General features: G+C 34.9%; 1 protein-coding gene across 2 annotated transcripts; it reads left to right on the top strand.

Annotated features, from left to right (window-relative positions):
* Nucleotides 1–1,775: 1,775 nt before the first annotated feature.
* LOC119644665 (probable G-protein coupled receptor B0563.6) lies at nt 1,776–18,104 on the top strand. Of its 2 annotated transcripts, none has more exons than XM_038044329.1 (9): nt 1,776–2,127; nt 3,322–3,466; nt 13,259–13,408; nt 13,476–13,569; nt 14,426–14,579; nt 14,661–14,856; nt 14,920–15,014; nt 16,880–17,032; nt 17,929–18,104. In XM_038044329.1, the coding sequence occupies exons 1-9, from the start codon at nt 1,876–1,878 to the stop codon at nt 18,040–18,042; spliced, it is 1,353 nt and encodes a 450-aa protein (XP_037900257.1). In that variant the 5' UTR covers nt 1,776–1,875; the 3' UTR covers nt 18,043–18,104. The 2 variants fall into 2 exon arrangements, with proteins under 2 accessions (XP_037900257.1, XP_037900258.1); XM_038044330.1 differs by lacking the exon at nt 17,929–18,104 and adding an exon at nt 17,105–17,918.
* Nucleotides 18,105–18,625: the final 521 nt, after the last annotated feature.

Consider the following 18,625-nt stretch of genomic DNA (forward strand, 5'->3'; position numbering starts at 1 on the left):
TTTATCTAAACGCAGGCCTATTGACTGCCTAAACTGATGATTTCCATAAAAATGCTTACTTTTAATATATTTTATGCACCTATTCTTTGCTGTCCATTTGGAAACATGTAATATTTATGAACTGAATCTCTTCTAGATTGCAAAAGATACCGCAATTAAACGATAACTATAACTTATAGTAAGAGGTAATAGGGAGAGAATATCGCCCATCAACATAAAATCTCTTACATCCCTTTTTTTTTTATCCCGCTGCCGCAAGTGTTTTACGGTATAACTGTAATATAATTCTCTTCATGTTAATATTTGAATATTTGGGAGATTTTTTTTCACAAAAGGACCTAAACTGGAAGCTTGAATCTCTTATCGCAATTCATCATTATCATGCATTATGTGGAATGGGCCCAGTCCAGTTATATATATCATTCGTCTTATGTCAATAAGTCAATCTATGTTATATCTTCGATAGTCTTCATACAAAACTGAATCAAGTAGAGGCCAATAGCTCAGATCAGATCATTCTGACAAAGTCCTGATGAATTCCAAATTTCAAATATGTTCCCCGTTTTGTTAGCAGTCCTTGATTACTATCAAGGTGTTGAAACCTTTGGCATGTGTGTAAAGCTTACGTGGGCGGGAAATTTCAATATATCTCATATATGTATAGATGTATGTCAAATTAAAAATAAATAAAATGATACTTGATGACACGATGACGATATTCGTGTAAAATGAAAAATCACATTTAAATGAGTTGCAGCGACAAATCACTTCACTAACGGAATCTGTATTTAAAATTTATTCAGACTCTTATATCTCTGGTCTGGTCTTCTCTCTCCCATTTCAGTTGAAGCAATGCGACCTTTGAAATAAATGGCGGCAAAATATACATAAAAAATTTAAAAGTAAACAAAACCAAAACAAAAAAAAATATCATTTGATTTTGTTTGTGTTGTAAAATGTTAACGCAGCATCCTCCACAATTTGCATACGGTTGCGCTGGCAAAAATGCAAATTTTGCACAATGTAACACCAACGAAATACAAGCAACAGCAACAGCAACAGCAAAAGCAACAGCACAAGCCACAACAACAACAACAACAACAACAAAAGCAACGCAAATTAAAAGCATTTATTTACAAAACCTTTATCATCATCACAAGAACAACAAAAACAGTAACTGCCACTCAATGCTCGCAATGTCGTTGTAGGACAACAAAAGCCAAAGCCATACATCAACGGAAACTGTTAGCCAAAAAATCGGAAGAGAAAAATTAAATTATCAAATTAATAAAAATAAAAATAAAAAATAAAAAAAAACGTAAAAATATATTAAAAAAAAAATAATAATAATAATAATAATAGCGATAATAGTGATAATAGTAACACATGAAATAGAAAAACAAGAACTAACTAACTTATAAAAGGCGGGGAGCATAAGCGAAAAAGTTTGCTCCAAGCCTAACGAGAAGGAGAAAATAAAAGGCGCAGAGAAGTTCATTAAAAAACGGTTCGAAGACGAGAAAACAACCTTCTCCTCTTCCCTTCTCTTTTCACCGTTAAAGTTTTATTATAAATTTTCTTCTTTTTTTTCTTTTCTTTTCTTCGTTTCTCTTATTATTTTTAATTTATTTTTATTTTCTCTCTTGGACGGAAATCTAAATTAATTAGTCTCTCTTTGGTTGAGTGATTCATTTCGGTATAACTGAACGAACGCATTAACATTTTTATAGTTATATTATTTTTATTTATTTATTTATTTTTTTTTTATATTTTGTTACTCTTCCGTTCCGGTTTAAAATTTAACTATACCTATAAACACATACACGCACCCATATATATGTATGTACAAATGCGCTGGTGTACGTTAAACAAACTATGCTAACGCGACTCTATACAACCGAAGAGGATCCGGCATTGTGTTCGATTATATGGGGTACGAATTTTACGGCAACGCCTGCTGCTGATGAAAATGACAGTAATGTTGGTGGCATAACAGCTGCTTCGATCTCATTAAATGGTGCCAGTGCTGGTTACGTAAGTTCCGGTAGGAATTCTGCTGCTTCTGCCGTTGTTGCATCTGTTACAGTTGGCGACAATTTACGCGACGATTTTTACATAAGCAATGAGGTAAGCGCATTAAGATTTCGATTCAATTGATTGAAATATTGAAAAAGCAAAAAAAAAAAATAAAGAAAACCCTTTTCATATTCATTTAGGTGATAGTGTAAGTAATCGTTCAGGTTTTAAATGCCAAATGAACAGAGATAGCAGATAGAAAGCAGTTACGATAAATATACAACAGAGTGAAGATTAAGTGAAGATTTTCTAACAAAAATTTCAATATCATTTTCTTGAAAATCAAGTCCAATGCAAAAAGACATAAGCCACGCCCTATGCCTTTCACACATACATCGTTCGATGTCATTGCTGAGTTCCCGATTTTAAGTGATCTGCAATAGAAACTTCCCGTGCTTAGTACGCGTTAGTTATTATGAAACGGTAGCCGCTTCAGAGAGTCAAGAGCCTGCTTGTATTACTCGCTTTAGAAATGAAACTGCGCTTGTCCAGTGCGCCAAGTCAAGCCGCGACTGTGAGGATTTCATTTAATTCTCCCTTCATTTCGATATAGTTTGATAAATTTGTCACACAATTCACATATCACTCATATCGTTTCATTGACTACGAGTGAGTGTACCGCTTCATTATGCAAATGCATGTGCAAAAGTTACGCTATAAAATGTTTAGTCTTCCTATCAATTCTATGGCACTTGAGTCAATGAATTGACTTTCAATTTCAATTTCTTGCCCAAACACTTCACTTAAAGTTCACTTAACCTATTCGAACGAAACGATAACGAATTTACTTACTTCTCATTGTAATCATTTCTAATCGAAAAAATTATATTAATATTTGTTGTTGGCAACAACAAGGCTTTCAATTATCTCAATACATTACTTACTTGGTGCCCATAAGTATCATGTAAATCAAATTTATTTACCTTTTTTTTTGTCTTCTTCTTTGCATTTAAACCAAATTTAATGAAACGAACGCACATACCATTGATATGAGTGTTAAAGGGAGAGAGGTAGAAAAACTATTCATTGGTTTTTGATTTTAATTCTCAGACCAATAATATAAAGGGTCGTAGACTGGCTTCATATGTTCCGGATACTATGCGTTATTTAATTATCTCTCTTTTATTATTATTTTATTTATTACTTTCGTTCGTTTTTCCTGTTTTGTGTTGACATTTTCTTTTCCTTTCCCTTCTTTCATTTTTTTTCACTCTTTTTTTATTTTTTTTTTGTGTATTTTTATAGGATCCACGCACGGAAATATTACGAGAATACTCTTACGGCATTATATTGCCCATCATATGTGCTCTGGGCATTATTGGAAACGTACTCAATCTCGTTGTATTAACGAGACGTAATATGCGTGGCACGGCCTACATATATATGAGAGGTTCGTAAAATTTAACTTATATACCATAGTCGAATGCTTGTGTATTGTATATCTTTAATTTACATATAAATATTTAGTTACATATTATGTTATACATATGTATATACAAATAAATCATAACACATTACCTAACACTTAGGCGTCCCGTACTCCCCGTACTCCCGTTTAACACAGTTAAGCCTTCATATAAATGACAATGAATCAAAACTATATATATATAGATCGGGTTGTATCGAAGACGAATCCATGTTATATTGAGATCGTGTCATATGTAAAATATCTTGGAAGAATGTAAATCGATGCAATGTCTACCGTCGTGCATTTGAAACCAAGTCTTAAGGTCCAAAAATTGTTGCGATGAAAATCTCTTTATGAAATTTCATTACAAACGTACATAAAAATCAAAAAGTAAATTAACTTGAAAGAAAAAAATAAAAAAAAAAAAAATAAAAAGGTATGAAATTCAACGTTAAGCTCTTATTAATGAGAAAATAAAATTGAAAGGAAAATTTGAATTAAAAGCAAAAACAAAAAACACATACGCGAGCATGTATCGGAATCACTGTTAGAATATTCGCAAATTTTGTAACGTCTTGTAGCGGGGCAATGCTTAACAAATATCGTGTTAAGCGAGGCTACCTCTACATGCATGCAGCGTAATTAAACTATCTCGAGTAACAATTCATCGATCGCAACTGGGTCTCAAGTGCGGTCGAGTTTTTAGCGAAGCTGATCCGCTTTAGATGCCAATGCTTTGAAACTTTAGTCTTGGGATTTATTTCGCTTCGCTAAATTAATAATAATAACAGGACGGCTTCCTTTAGACAACTTTCTGTTCACGCATCGCTTAGCTGTTTGTATGAATTCAAGGAGTAATTGATGCACAAAAGACAAACACAAGGAATTTGTTTATTCCATAACGCGATCGCTTTCAATAATGACGATGTTAGTCGAATAACGGACTTTTAGTCCTTTGTAATTCTGATTCAAAGTCGATGGCTTTTTCACTACTTGAATCTGTCAGGTGGTAATCTTACAGTAAAGTCCACGGTAAACGTAAAATACGTACAATAAGCTTATGTGTGATACCAAAATCGATCTTCATTTGGTCCTCACAATTTCAACGCTTTCTTATAGAACGACTTGCCAAGACCACCCAAATACGCCTCAATTTCGAGACTCATCTCACCTCTTGATCCAAATCTTTGCATTTCTTCTTTTTTGTTTGTTACTAAAACACCCTGACAAACAAGATCGACAATAGCTGAACCTTTCATTTCGCCGGATTATCCTCGTAGTGCATAAAGACGCCGTTCTTACAAAGGAATAGTTTTGCCTGGCGTACAGCGAACATTACCGTTTCCCCAAACTACACACACAAACATTTCGTCGATATCGGCAGCTACTGACGACTCAAGCGACCGCGAACTCTGCGTATTTTTTGGATATTCTCTAGTCCTATACGTCCCTACGTCGTATATACTTAATCTCGCCCGTGTGGCTTCGCTTATAATCAGAGACGGGCATAGCGTCGCTAAGACGACTATAAGTTGTAAATAAATCAAGGAAATGCAAGCAAATCTTGACATTGACGGCATCTATGCATCAGTCCCGATAATTAATCACCGCCGTGTGTCATATGCCCAAGATTTTATTTACAGAGCTTTTGCCTCGGTTTGAGACAATATTGTGTTGCGATTACTTGAAATGAACTTCAAGTCCAATCGGGAATAGAGCGTGAGCAGATCCATAATCCTATCATATCTTTTTACTCGTTATTTCGAATTTTGGAAAACTTCTTTTGTAGCGGTTTATGTTACACTGATCCATAAAGTTTTGTTTGACATTTCGAGGCAACTATTCCATCCCGCACGATTTAAATGGCATGCGTGCTCGACAATTTTCACGCTTAAGTTTAAATTGTTGACACACAGGACACCCAGGATTTTAAAGGGTATAAAAGTAAATTGTCAACCGTTAATGAATGCATTCATATCGAGGGCTACGAATGGATAAGAAGAAGAAAAAGAAGAATTTCTAATGTGGTAGAAGTAAGACATGACGTTATTTTACTCTTGAATATCGTTACAAAGAGTAGCCCGACTGCGTTTGCACGAATTTGTTTGCTATCATTTTCCTCAATAAGAGTCCAGCAATCGAATCTTATTTGAATCCTAATGTTAATATCTCTTATTAAGCGTGATTGCTTCGCATAGACTTTACCTTTGCAAAAAAAAAAAAAAAATACAAAAAAAAAATAAAAAAGGAAGACAAGCGCGCACTGGTGTCAGGTGACAAGACCTTGATAGCAGCGATTAATGCTGTTATTCGATCAGCGAGTTTATGACACAAAAAAAACAATGTCCAAACTTTCTATGCCATTATTACCTGTCTTATGGTAGATATTGTTTTAATTAAATTTCGCCCAAATGTTACAAAGTATTACATCAATTTGTACGATATAGATGCAACATCAGCTATTGAGTATAAAAAGCAAAAAACTTTTCCAATATTGTAATAGAGTGGAACAACAACCAAAACAAAAAAAAAAAAAAAAAATTTCGCATATTTTCTTCAAAACCCTCATAAATATCAAATTAAATAATAAAAAAACAAAGTTTCCCCTCAAATAAAATCAAATGTTTCTTCGCTGCTCCGTACAAACTACTGGGGAAAACTTTTGCTATTCATTCATTTTTATGATATACTCGTGCATCTGTTATGTTTCGGATTCATACTGTTTTTCTTTTTCTTTTTTGTTCTCTTTTCCTTTCTTAAACATTTTTTTTTTTTTTTGTTTTTTTTTCGCTTTTCCTTATAAATAAGAAAATAATTTCTTGCCCTAAAGTTATATAATCGTGACAATATTGTAAAGGAAATACAAGAAATAAGACATTATCGCAAGGATATCAGTGCCACTCTATGATGGATGCCGTTGTATTTTATGTGCACTATGGGAAGAGTTGAAGGGAAGGGCTTGTGAACAAATTGAAAGCACATAGCAATGAGGAGAACAAAAAAAAAGAAAAAGAAATCACAATAATTTTCAAATTAATATTTTACGCTATTGCGAGATCATTAATACTCGACAAAGACGATAACTGAGGGAATCGTCCATTAAAGCAAAGAAAATCATAACCAATGACTTGACATCACGACACACATGAATATTTGTCGTTCGAGTACACGAACGAAAAGCATTTAAGATGACTTTACATATTCGGTTTCCAACAGTCGCCAGCAGACATTGGCTAAACATGATTGGAAGCACAACTCCAAAGGCCTGGAAATCGCAATCCGTTTTAAAAATCTTTATACTAAAGTTTACCCGGACGCATCGCAAGCTCGCTTCAAGTCAATCTTGTCTTCATCAACAATCATCAGCAAGAAATTTTATTACAGAAAAACTTACTGCGGAAATGGTCGTTCTATCGAATGAGCTACACATTGGGCTGTTAGGGCACTATTTTAACGGCACCGATTCGGTGATAGATCGCAGATAATGTCAACTTGTTCGATCAACTCATATCCATAGAAATTTAGGCAGATTAATATTCTTCGCCAAGTGTAAAAACGAAAGCCCAACAATAAGAAGAGTCTTACGAACTGCCCGCCCCAAGCTTGATATCTCTCGAGAACATGTTCACGCTACTAACTAACCCATGCAGCTTACGAGCGAGAGCCGTGTTACTTGTGACTTAATTAAGGATTAAAATGACTTTTCCAATATCTCGTAGCCGCTGCAACTCACACAATATTTCAACGAACGAATCTGTATTGTGTGTCCACTATTCAAAAGATACGATATTATATACGATCATATGATGTACGATGATACGATATATGTTATTATAAATTATGATTTTATACAACTTGACAACACGCTATAGATTAGTAATCAGAAGAAGGTCCTACTTGTGTAAGGCGTTTTTACAGAGCGAATTTTACGCGCAATTAAATTAATTTTCCAGCTTAACATGGCGATTTTCGTAACGAAAAACACAGGTGCAGACATTATTTTTGATTGCAGTCTGGCAGATAGGCAAACGGCGCTGCTCAGTCGGATCGAATGCATATATGTTTTATCGGGTGCCGAACGAATGCTTTCTAAAGCGGCAAAGATTTCGCAAATCTAGTCTATTTCTCTGCTCCTGCTGCCCCCCTCCGCCCTTCTCTCATCTTTCCTCCCGCCCGTTGCCAAACACGCCTTAATGAGTATGAGTACTTGATAAAATATTAAAATTCTTTTTTCTTTTTTGTTACTAAACCGATTCTCGATGAACTAAAATGTACAGAACAGAAGACTGTATGTATGCACACTTTGTTTTGTTAGATGCAATGTCTTCGTGCGATATCATCTTAGGAGACGTAGCAGAACGCCTTTAACATACGTCTCTTTCTATCGTGTTCATTCTGCTTAAAAGTATTAGTGAGTGACATTTTCCCTTTTTTTTTTTTTTTTTGCTAATACGAAATACGAAATGTTTCCCTCATCTTAAATTTTCGTAATTTGCATGGGAAAATTGTTCCAAGTGCTTACAACGCACTCATCACATTGTTTTCCTTTATAATTTACTGTTATTTTGCGAAACACAAGATAATCAATCGCTTTAAGCGTTACAAACAGCAGCTATGTAGAGTTAAATATACAAAGAGAATAGAGAATGTGGAAAATATTATATGACTTGATTGTTGTTAGCATAAATTCGCTTCAATCAAGTCGAGCGAGTATTTAAGGAATTAATGTTAAGTAAAGGCTTTACAATTCTCAACCCAGATTGCTCTCCACCCGCGAGACACAACGCAAGCATCAAAAAGTTTCACATATCAAACATGACAAATGGCGGTTTAGCGAAAAGAAAAAAAAAAAAAAAAAAGAGAAGAGAAGAGAAGAGAAGAGAAGGAAATTAATTAAGTTAATTATGCAGAAATGATCTAACGTAAGTTTTCCAATTTAAAAGCCAAACATAAATACAAAAGATTACACAATGAGACATACCTACACGAATGCCTTGAAGATATAATTTATCTAATAGTGTAGGGAATGCTGTACGAATCTATTTCGATTATCATGACGCGTATGCGTAAAATTGCGCGTATGCTTTAAAAATTGATAAGACTTGACTTGAGCAAAGGAAAAAAAAAGATAGAAAGAATGAGAGAAAGAAAATAATTTCATAATGTGTTTCTAGACATTTGTGCCCGAACACGTGTCACTCGTTACACGCATTACGCTAAGAATTATTTATGCCCTCAACGCGAACGATACCACAAGATGTAGGCCAAAGAAGTTTTCACTTCATTTGAGGAAATGATGTCATTTTGATAGGTTTTTAAACTTTCTCATATATGCCTTGAATGTGTTGTTGTTGTTGTTCTTATTTATTTCACTGTTTCACTTACACAGATGATCATCGAAAAACCAATGACCTAACCCACGAAACTTATTTCACTTTGTCACTATATTCCAATGCTTGAAACTATATCACAATCCGCGAAAAGTTGACGCTTTATATATCGTCTCGATTAGCAATACGGTGTTCATTACTAATGTGACCTATTTTAGTGACGCGGTATACCTATTCCGATGGACGTCTTCCTTTTTTCAACTTTTTACTCGAACAAACTCGGAAGATGATACGGAGTATAGTAAGCAGACTGTGAAATTTTATCATACATGGCTTTGTATGGCCTTGAAACTTTCTTCACGATAATAAACTTGGTCTCGACAACCAGCCACATCGATCCATTACATCGTCCGTAATATAAGCATTTTCCTGTGGGGTCGGAAAACTCGGATTTACCAAACAATTTACAAACGATTTCTTTAAAAGCATTTTCCGCGAAACCATGTTTCTCGAGCTCGCCGTACTGCTGGCTCCTTCAGTTTTCCGCGTACTATCACTAGGTCCTACAGCTCCGAACTTCCGTCTGCCAATCGCTGCTAAAGCGAAATGAAGAGCAACGATACTTGGATAGGCTGACCATAGGCGAAGAAAAACATGCATCACATACACGACAAGAGTGCGCGAAAAGATCTTGGATACGATTAGATAGGAAAGACCACACGTAAAGTAGCGCCCATTATTTGATGGCATTAAAAACTGCATATCATGGGCTGCCGCAACTTCGCTAGGCAATTGATTCCACTTTGTGCTCTAAACAATTAATTCGACGAAAGCATGTAATTAAAATAAAATATTCAGAGTTGATCATTGGATAGGAAAGGCCTCGCCTTCTATCCCGATAATCTCAATCCACAAATTTTATAAAAGTTTGGCTTCGAATTTTGAATGCATCCACCGCATACCGAGCTAATAGCTTTTAAAAGCATGCAAGCCCTATATTTACGTTTGCCATTACATAAGGTTTAGTTGTGGTTATGCGACAACAACTATGTAAACAATTTAACAAAAGTAAATCTTATGTGCTTGCATGTATTTTGATCAGCAACATCCAGCTCATTTAGCTGAAAATGATAGAGTAATGCGAAGTATCAATGTACACAACGGTTAAATTCGATGATTTCCACCTATCTTCACATAACTTAACAGTGTGCCATCTAGTATTCTAGAGGCGCATTGTCGATATAAAAAACATGACTGGCTTAGGCGAAGCTAAGAGGGATAATTTCATTCCCCTAAGCTATTGAATAGCTTTGGCAGTAGTATCGATCGATCTCAAATTTGCTTTCATTTGTTTGTTTTCATACAAAAGAAACCATAAAAAATTTGTTGATAAACGTGACAACCGCTTTTTATTACATTATACGCATCTTCGACATAAACCGAGCATTCAGACATAAACCATAATCTAGAGATGCATTTATGTTACCTAATAATAGCATAAGGAAATTTTTATAAATGGCAATACTGTTCTCTTACGACATTACTATTATAACGAAAATTATGGTTTGTGTACATAATTCCACTCGCCAAACAACATATGTGTAAAATGCAATGTGGTTGTCCTCGCAACCGCATCATTTATTAAAAGCAATGAATGTAAAACTCAGCTTGGACGCAAACCATGCAAGTGGTGCTAACTAAACTAAAAAGGACAGAGTGTAGACAGGAGAAAGGATATTTCGACCAAAGCAATGCATATGAATAGTTTGCCTCCCTACAGGTACAGTCATTAGACAAAACAGTCGTTGCGTGTAGACACGAAAAATAATTTCAACTTAACTATATATGTATATAGCAACAAGGGATAGATGGTTTTACTGATAACGTGTGAAACGAATGAAACGAACGTACGTGTTGTACGAACTTTTATACCTCATTATTTGCACGGCCCGATAATATAGAAAAAGGCAAACAAGGTGTGACCGTTGATCTTTTTATATATTTACAATAGAGTTTTTGCCACTTATGCGCAAGTGAATGCATCATCCGTTGACTAGTGTTACACAAAACGTTCCTATGTCACGTTATTGTTTGCCAGGAACTCGATTAGTTGCTACTGTTGCTCGTTTTACGAGAGACAGAGACAACTAAATAACGAATATAGGTAAGAAAATTTTTAAAATGAGAAGTAATAGAATCTCAAGGAGTTGATAACACCATAAGCAGCGCAGTTAACTAGGAGCCATTCAACTACCAGTTTTTAAGCACATATGTCCATCGGCTACAAGTATTTTTATCTATTCCGAGCGTAGATCGATCACTTGTGACCATCGAATAAAATATGTATGTCAAAGCTTAACCTTTTACGCCGCTCTTTAAATTCGTGGGCATCCTAAGAAGACCAAAAAAAAAAAAAAACCAAACGCGATTACGTCTACACAGCATCTTACCTTGATCAAGAAGTATAGCTATATAATTAGTGATATTTCTGATGCATACGTCTGCGTGTAATAGGTAAAAAAATCAATTCTATTACGCCCGTGTTCTTCGATTAGAGATATCTTCTACTATGCTATGAGTAGTCTTAGTAATCATGCGTTTTTCCGAACATGGAGCACTGCTGTTGCACCCTACTTTATTTATCGATTAGTGTTCTACTCATATTAACGCTGACCTCAGAAGGAAGGTGATGAGACGTCTCAACCAAGCCCTTATTTTAATATATATAGATATAATAAATCCCGAATTCACTAACAACTAAATATTCTCCACTAGTTGGCTGCTACATACATAAATGTTTAATGTGGTCATGTATATGCATATAATTTTTTGTTACCCTGTGTATACGTTTTAACTTACGTAGGTAATGCTGTGCAAGTGAATGCACCTTGAAAGGGAGCAACGGACTATACGTATGAAAAATTTCATTGTCTTTGCTAAGTATTCTTCCCCAGGAGTCGACATAAGCATCCAAATATGTACGTAGTGTAGACAATAATCGGCGTCATTCAAGTAGAACTTCATTATATGGAAGAGATTTTATATAAAATTCATTACATGTCTGCAACGTCAAGAAGTATGCAACAATGTAAGCTTTATATAGTTTCGAGAAACATGATAAGTGGAATCAATTTAGCAACCAACGTTTGTCTCTCGCCATACAACCATGCAAGCATGCACTATTGATAAGAATCAAGCTTCAAAACAATTAAACACATTCCCAGCTACATGCACTGTTTTCAGTACACGTAAAAAAAATCTCTCTCTTTGTACTCTAAGCTCAATTTGACAAATGTAGATATTAGAATTTAAAAAATCGATCCTTCTCAACGGTATAATTCTGTTCACCATGATGTTTAAGGCAAGTGCCGAGAACGCTGTAAGTAAATATATCATTGATCAGTTAGATCTTTGTTTTGTAGTTTTAACTAAACGAGATCTGCTTGTAGTTATAAGGAAAGTAAAGTTGAGAAATTTTTGAAATTTCATATTTGACGTTTACATGGGACATAACTGAGGATGAAATACATCTCGAGACGTCAAACATATGTAAATGTTGAAAATGTGTAACGAAAATCAAGTGGTTTTGAACAATTCCGCTTCGGGGACGATCTCTCTCTTCTTTCCATTATGTATCGCTCACTACCTTTTCCCGCTATTCATTTGAAACAATAGAGGGGAAAAAGGGGGTGGCAAGACTTGATGTTCTCCGGTTGTAACCACCAAACTAATGGGGACCATAACGAGGCCTCATCCATCCCGATTAAATGAATTAAACAAAAAAAAAAAACAAAAAAAGAAGCAAAAGTGCATATAGAGTACAATTCTTGGATAATCAAATGGAAATGGCTTTGGGCATCGCAACTGGGCGAGCCTACAATGCCCACATTCTTATCCAACGAACATTGTGAATACTTTTGCTCTCCGTGTTTTTTGCTTGCTACTCATAAAGCCCAGCGCATACACCCTCCAAGTTTACAATGTTGTGTTAGAAATAGAAAATTCCAGCCGCGCCTGCCCACTATTATGAAAATTTAGTGCCTTTCCGTTCTTCTTGCACTTTTTTTAACATCGCGGTGATGAGTGTAAGAGCTGCGGTCCTCACCTTAAATAATTTTCTTACTTGTTTTGTATTCTCCTTCGAAATTTCATAATAATTATATTACTTCTCATTAAGATATATTATCATAAGTATATATGTACATATACATGTTATGCATATGTATGTGTGTGGCATGCTTTGAGAACAGTTACGCGAAATATTTGAATAGAATGCTTCTTCTTGCACTTCTATAGCATGGTAAATTTGCAAACCTCTACTGTTTTGTTCACGTTACGTGAGCAACAAATAAAACTAGTTAACGTACGCACGTACGTATCCAAGGATTAGGCCCAAGATAATTACAATTTGTTGTTTTTGTTTTTTCCAAATTTTCCATTGCAGCTTATTCAACAGCAGCTTTATTGGCGATTGTCTTTGCCATACCTTTCGGTATTCGAATGTTGGTACACAAAGATCGCGGACAATGGCAAGAGTTCGGACCTGCATTTTATACCGCGCATTTAGAACTTTTCCTAGGAAATGGTTGTTTAGGTAAGCGACGATTGCCTTACTATTATTTTTTTAAAAATTTCCGTTTACCATTTCCCCCCCTTTTTAGGTGTGGGCGTAATGATGCTATTAATTTTAACTATAGAACGTTATGTTTCCGTTTGTCATCCAAGTTTTACTAGACCAGTAATGGGTCCTCCCGGGTATGCTTAAAATAATATTTCTTCTCTTCTATATTCATAAATATCTAGGTGTATAAATAAGTCGTTACCGGTTTTTCTGAGGTAGAGAGAAACATGCACAACATATTCTTTTTTGGAGTTTTGATCGAGTCACCTATCACCGGAAGAGCAAAAGGAACGATAATGTTGATCAAATCGAATAACTTTTGCATATAGCCTCTAGTAGGGATTAGTTGGGTGCAGAAAATTTGAAGTTGCTTCCGCCCAACCAACGAACCATCGCCAAAGTAGATTACTATCAACAACCGATGAAATTTTATCGCTCGTTAAAGAAAAAATGGCGCAAACGTCGCTTCATTTTTTTTAGCGTAAAGATGCTAAGTCTTATTGAAAAAAACAAGAACTCATTCAGAAAACAAGAGCACATCTGAAGTGTAATGACTGTACATACTCGTTGTATTCATTAGACCTGCCCGCCTAAGCGCAAGTACTCACTTGGATTATTGCAAAGTAAAATATTTATTCTTTCGGTCCAGATTTCATTTTCTCTCAAAGAGATGCATAGGTGGCTAACGATGAACAATGCTTTGAATAAAGTATATTTTAATATATTCTTAAAACGATTCAGAATTTAACCGGTCACGATTAATTTATATAATAGGTACTTGCATGTATTTTGATCGGCGGCAATTGTTGGTGAAAACGCCAAAAAGATGGGAAAATGTTGCGCGTGGAAAATAATGGGAGATATTTCGATCACTATATATATATTGCACTCATTTCCCTCAATAAATGCATTATGATCAAAATTGATGCAAGCACTTGATAAATACGCGCGCATATGTAATGTTTATGAAATTTTATGATATTTTCATAGATTAACTGTTTTCCTAACCACTGTGCTGACGTTTATCATATACCTGCCGAGCGTTTTTCGCGGAGAATTAATTAAATGCATTTTACAAAACGACGGAAATTTTGTATATTTTCGGCGAGACAACAATGTTTTCCTCCGAACGATCTTTTACTCTGTAAGTATCGCAGATGCGCAAGCAAAAACTATAACAAAAGATCAAAAATAATAATTAAAATTTTTCGTTGCAATCCTCCAGATATACAAAGTAATGCTAGAAGTGATATTTAAATTAATACCGACTGTGCTGATAGCGGGTCTTAATTTACGCATCATGATGGTCTATAGGAAGACCTGTGAACGCAGACGTAAAATGATTTTGACTCGGGCTTCATACATCAAAGACGAAGATCCTAGAAAGTTTGCTGAAGAGAGGAGATTATTTTTACTATTAGGTAAGCGAAATGACTTAATGACCGACCGATTTTTGTTGTTTTCAAGTTATTATCATATTGCAGGAAGTACATCTATATTGTTCTTAGCCTGTGTCTCACCAATGGCTATATTACATATGACAATTGCCTCCGAAGTGTTGCCGATCTTTTCATTCCAGGTAATTATTCCTCACTTTGCATGCTTTGCATGCCCTGAATACGTTATGCCAATTACGCTGCGACTTTGTTTCTTTAATTGCACGACAATGATTACAAGGCAAACGCAACGCATGGGCAGAGAGAACTTTAATAAAGTATAGATTCGAAATGTGGCAAAGATCTTCGCCAGTTCGCTATACAGCGAACAATGGTCCACGATCAAGAAATACTTTGTATTTTCTCTGCATTAGTTTAAGATGCCAGATGTATCCAAAAACCTGATCAAAGCCAGATGAAAATTTCTTATTTCTTCTTCCATCGCTACTATTACAAATTTCTTCTGTTGTTGTTGTTGTTGTTGTTATTCCTGCTTCCTTCTTCTAACGCTTAATTCGTTTAAGGCGCTATTCCGATTCTCTCATCTCGCTTTTATTCAATCATGTTAACTCTATATATTCTTGAAAGTTGGTTAAGTTGCAGAACTCTCGCTAGTAGTCTTACCTCAGCCGCTTCATTGCCAACATCCCTATACGTATTTCCTGCATACATTAGTCAAACTTGTTGTTTTCGCCTGAGAATATAAATCTCTTTATAGATTCCTTGCTAGCTTGTGCACAACATTGCATAATAGACTGCATGAGGAGATGTTTGTCCTTGTCGTTGCTCCGCCTTCCTTGACATGTAGGTTTTTCCTGCTCATTGCTCATTGTTATTATTATTCTCGGATATGCGACCTGAATTATAAATATCGTTTAGATTTTTGCAAAGAACCCTAAACAGATTGAAAAGCTTGTAATAAAATCTATGTTCGCTGAATTTTATACAAATGAAGCTTCTTTACCAATATTAAAGTATCTAGTAAGGGCGGCAGGTCAAGAGTATCATTCATTTTGTAGCTTAACTAAGAAAAAATACGAAGGATAAGTTTGCGTTTTTCTAGCAGGCGTTAGGCTAAGGAAAAGGATAATTCATAAAGTCAAAGCGTAGTCTTGGGTAAACTTGGATATGCCTCTGTGTTTGTGGGTTCTCATTGGAACCTCCAAGTTGACAACATTTAAAATTATGTATTAGCAAATCTTGAAATGATATATCGATATGTCGATCTTCGTTAGAACTTTATTTAGTGTGGTATTCTCAGTGTTTTTGGCGATTGTTCCACACACACAGACCCTCAAACTACCTCATGAAACATTCAGTTTTTAATTCTAACAAATTCTGGTTGTCGTATGAAGTCATGAAATCCGAAACGAACACCTTCTCGTATAATTTATAAAAGAAAAAATTGTAATCATAATCCAAATAACTTGCATGTATTACATAATGCGAATATTGGAAGCTGCAAGAACTACCTTAAAATACGAAAAAGCGAAAGGTTTTATGTTTTCAATTGAAACACTGGAAACACTCTCGAAGTGCTGGCTATGCTGCCATTTATTCAAAGTCAAATAATTTGCCATCACAAACGTATTTGAATTTTGCGAATTTGCAACACATTTCCACTCAGGTACAATTTATGTTCTACTGCGCAAGAAATCGAATCGGGATCTTTCGATACAATATTCTCTAACTCGTTACATGCGCCCAATTGTTTTTGCATGGAGAGGACGCCCCTTTGAAATGACCTCATAGATAAGTTAAGTTGACCTTACCTGCTTAGGCGGTCGCAGCATGTGAAGTTTTCTGCAAAGCCTTATCATATTATTCTTTGGTTGTAATTAGCATTGAAGTGAATTGAAAGACGAGAAAAATGAAAAATTCGATCAAATCATACAAGTCCAGTTCAATACTCTTGTCGCGACATACACGTCGCAGATTTCAAGTTGGCATGATGTTAGGTGAATGCGTATACGCGAAATTTATATATAAATGTGTTTAATTTTTTCAGGTGTTCCGAGCGTTAGCTAATCTTTTGGAGCTGACGAACTATTCTATAACATTTTACATTTATTGTTTATTTAGCGAAGACTTCCGCAATACACTCATGAGAACCGTAAAATGGCCTTGGATCAAAACTCAATTGTGTCATCAAGTGGATGTGGTAATTAATAAAATTCGCCTAAAACTTATCCATATAAAATCCTCAATTGTTGTTGTATACCCATCACCGAAGGATGAGGGGAATATTCATTTGCAGTATCCACAACAACGAAGCTTCAGCGACACCAAGATATGTATATGGTTTGTTGTTGATCAACATGAAATTCTGTAGCAATTTAACCGTGTCCGTCCGTTGTAAATGTTAACCTGACCCTGAAAGATGATGCTGTAGACTTAAAATTTGGCTAAAAACATTCAAAAATTTCCGCACGCGAATTGGTCAAGGCACACACGCCCGACGTGGTAGTGTTACCACTAAAGTGAGAACACCTCTGCTCTGTTTTTCGTTACTCATTATCAAGTACAGCCGATAAATGTACGAAAACCTGAGTGTATTATATATTCTATGAGCGATGCTGTAGTATCTTCAAAAAAAAGGAAAAAATGGACCGCGCCTACGCAATTTAATAGTGTGTCTGTCATAATGTAATTTTTTTCAAAACCTTTACAATGCGGCGAAGAAAGCTTCAAAGATCGTGAAGCTTGAATCGTTCCAAATTCGGAATGCGCCTAAACAAATCGGTCTGTTCATCTGCCCGTCTGCCCGCTGCGTAACCTTGCAGCATCTGCGCCAAACATTCTCTCGTTTGCAAAAATGAAGACGTCGCCTGCAAACTTCCAAGACAACTTATGCTGAAAATAGAAACAACCATCCACGCCGGCCCAATATTAACAGAGTATGAAGAGTATGTAGTTCTTTCAGTTTCTTTTTAGGATCACGGTGGTGGGTATAAAAGATACGGTCACCGAATCAAATATAATTTTCTTACCTATGTTACAATCGTAAGAATTCCGTTTCATTTTCTAGTAAATATTTCTGATATTTTGATCTTTCAGGTAACTGCCAAGCAAACACCTCTTGCCAATTTTGATAAACTGAATTTGCGTAATCATCATATAACGACCACATCTGGTGTTTGCACTGGTATGGGTCGTTCCAGTAGCATTTAATGCAATAACACCTATAACTCTCTTTCTCTCCCTCACCCTCCCTCTCTCACTCTCTCTCTCTCTCTCTCTCTCAACAAATATCTATACATATATATATATATATATATATATATGTATATATATATACCTACATACATATTTCTTTGACTAATTTAAATACTTAGAAAAATAAATATAAAATGAAAAGAAAAATGAAAAATGAAAGAAAAAGAAAAAAAAAAAAAAAAACAAATCTGTGTTCATTGTTAGATAAGATAAGATGTTAGTGCATAAAATTGTTTTGAAGAAAATTCAAAATTTAACTAAATATACATATATGTAAATATACATACTATATATATATATATATATATATATATATAATTATATGCATATATATAAATATATCTATGTATATTTATTTTATATATATATATATATAGAGATTTGTAAGTATATTTATGTATATGTAAAGTTTGGGAATTAAAAAAAATATATATATTTAATTTTATTTTTATTAAAAATTTAATGACCGTGTAATGGTTTAATTAAGTTATAAACTAAAATTGCTCAATTCTATAGGAAAAAAGTTATTATTATTTAA

The sequence above is a fragment of the Glossina fuscipes genome, unplaced genomic scaffold, assembly GCF_014805625.2.
Source record: "Glossina fuscipes isolate IAEA_lab_2018 unplaced genomic scaffold, Yale_Gfus_2 0, whole genome shotgun sequence".
Taxonomy (NCBI): Eukaryota; Metazoa; Arthropoda; class Insecta; order Diptera; family Glossinidae; genus Glossina; species Glossina fuscipes.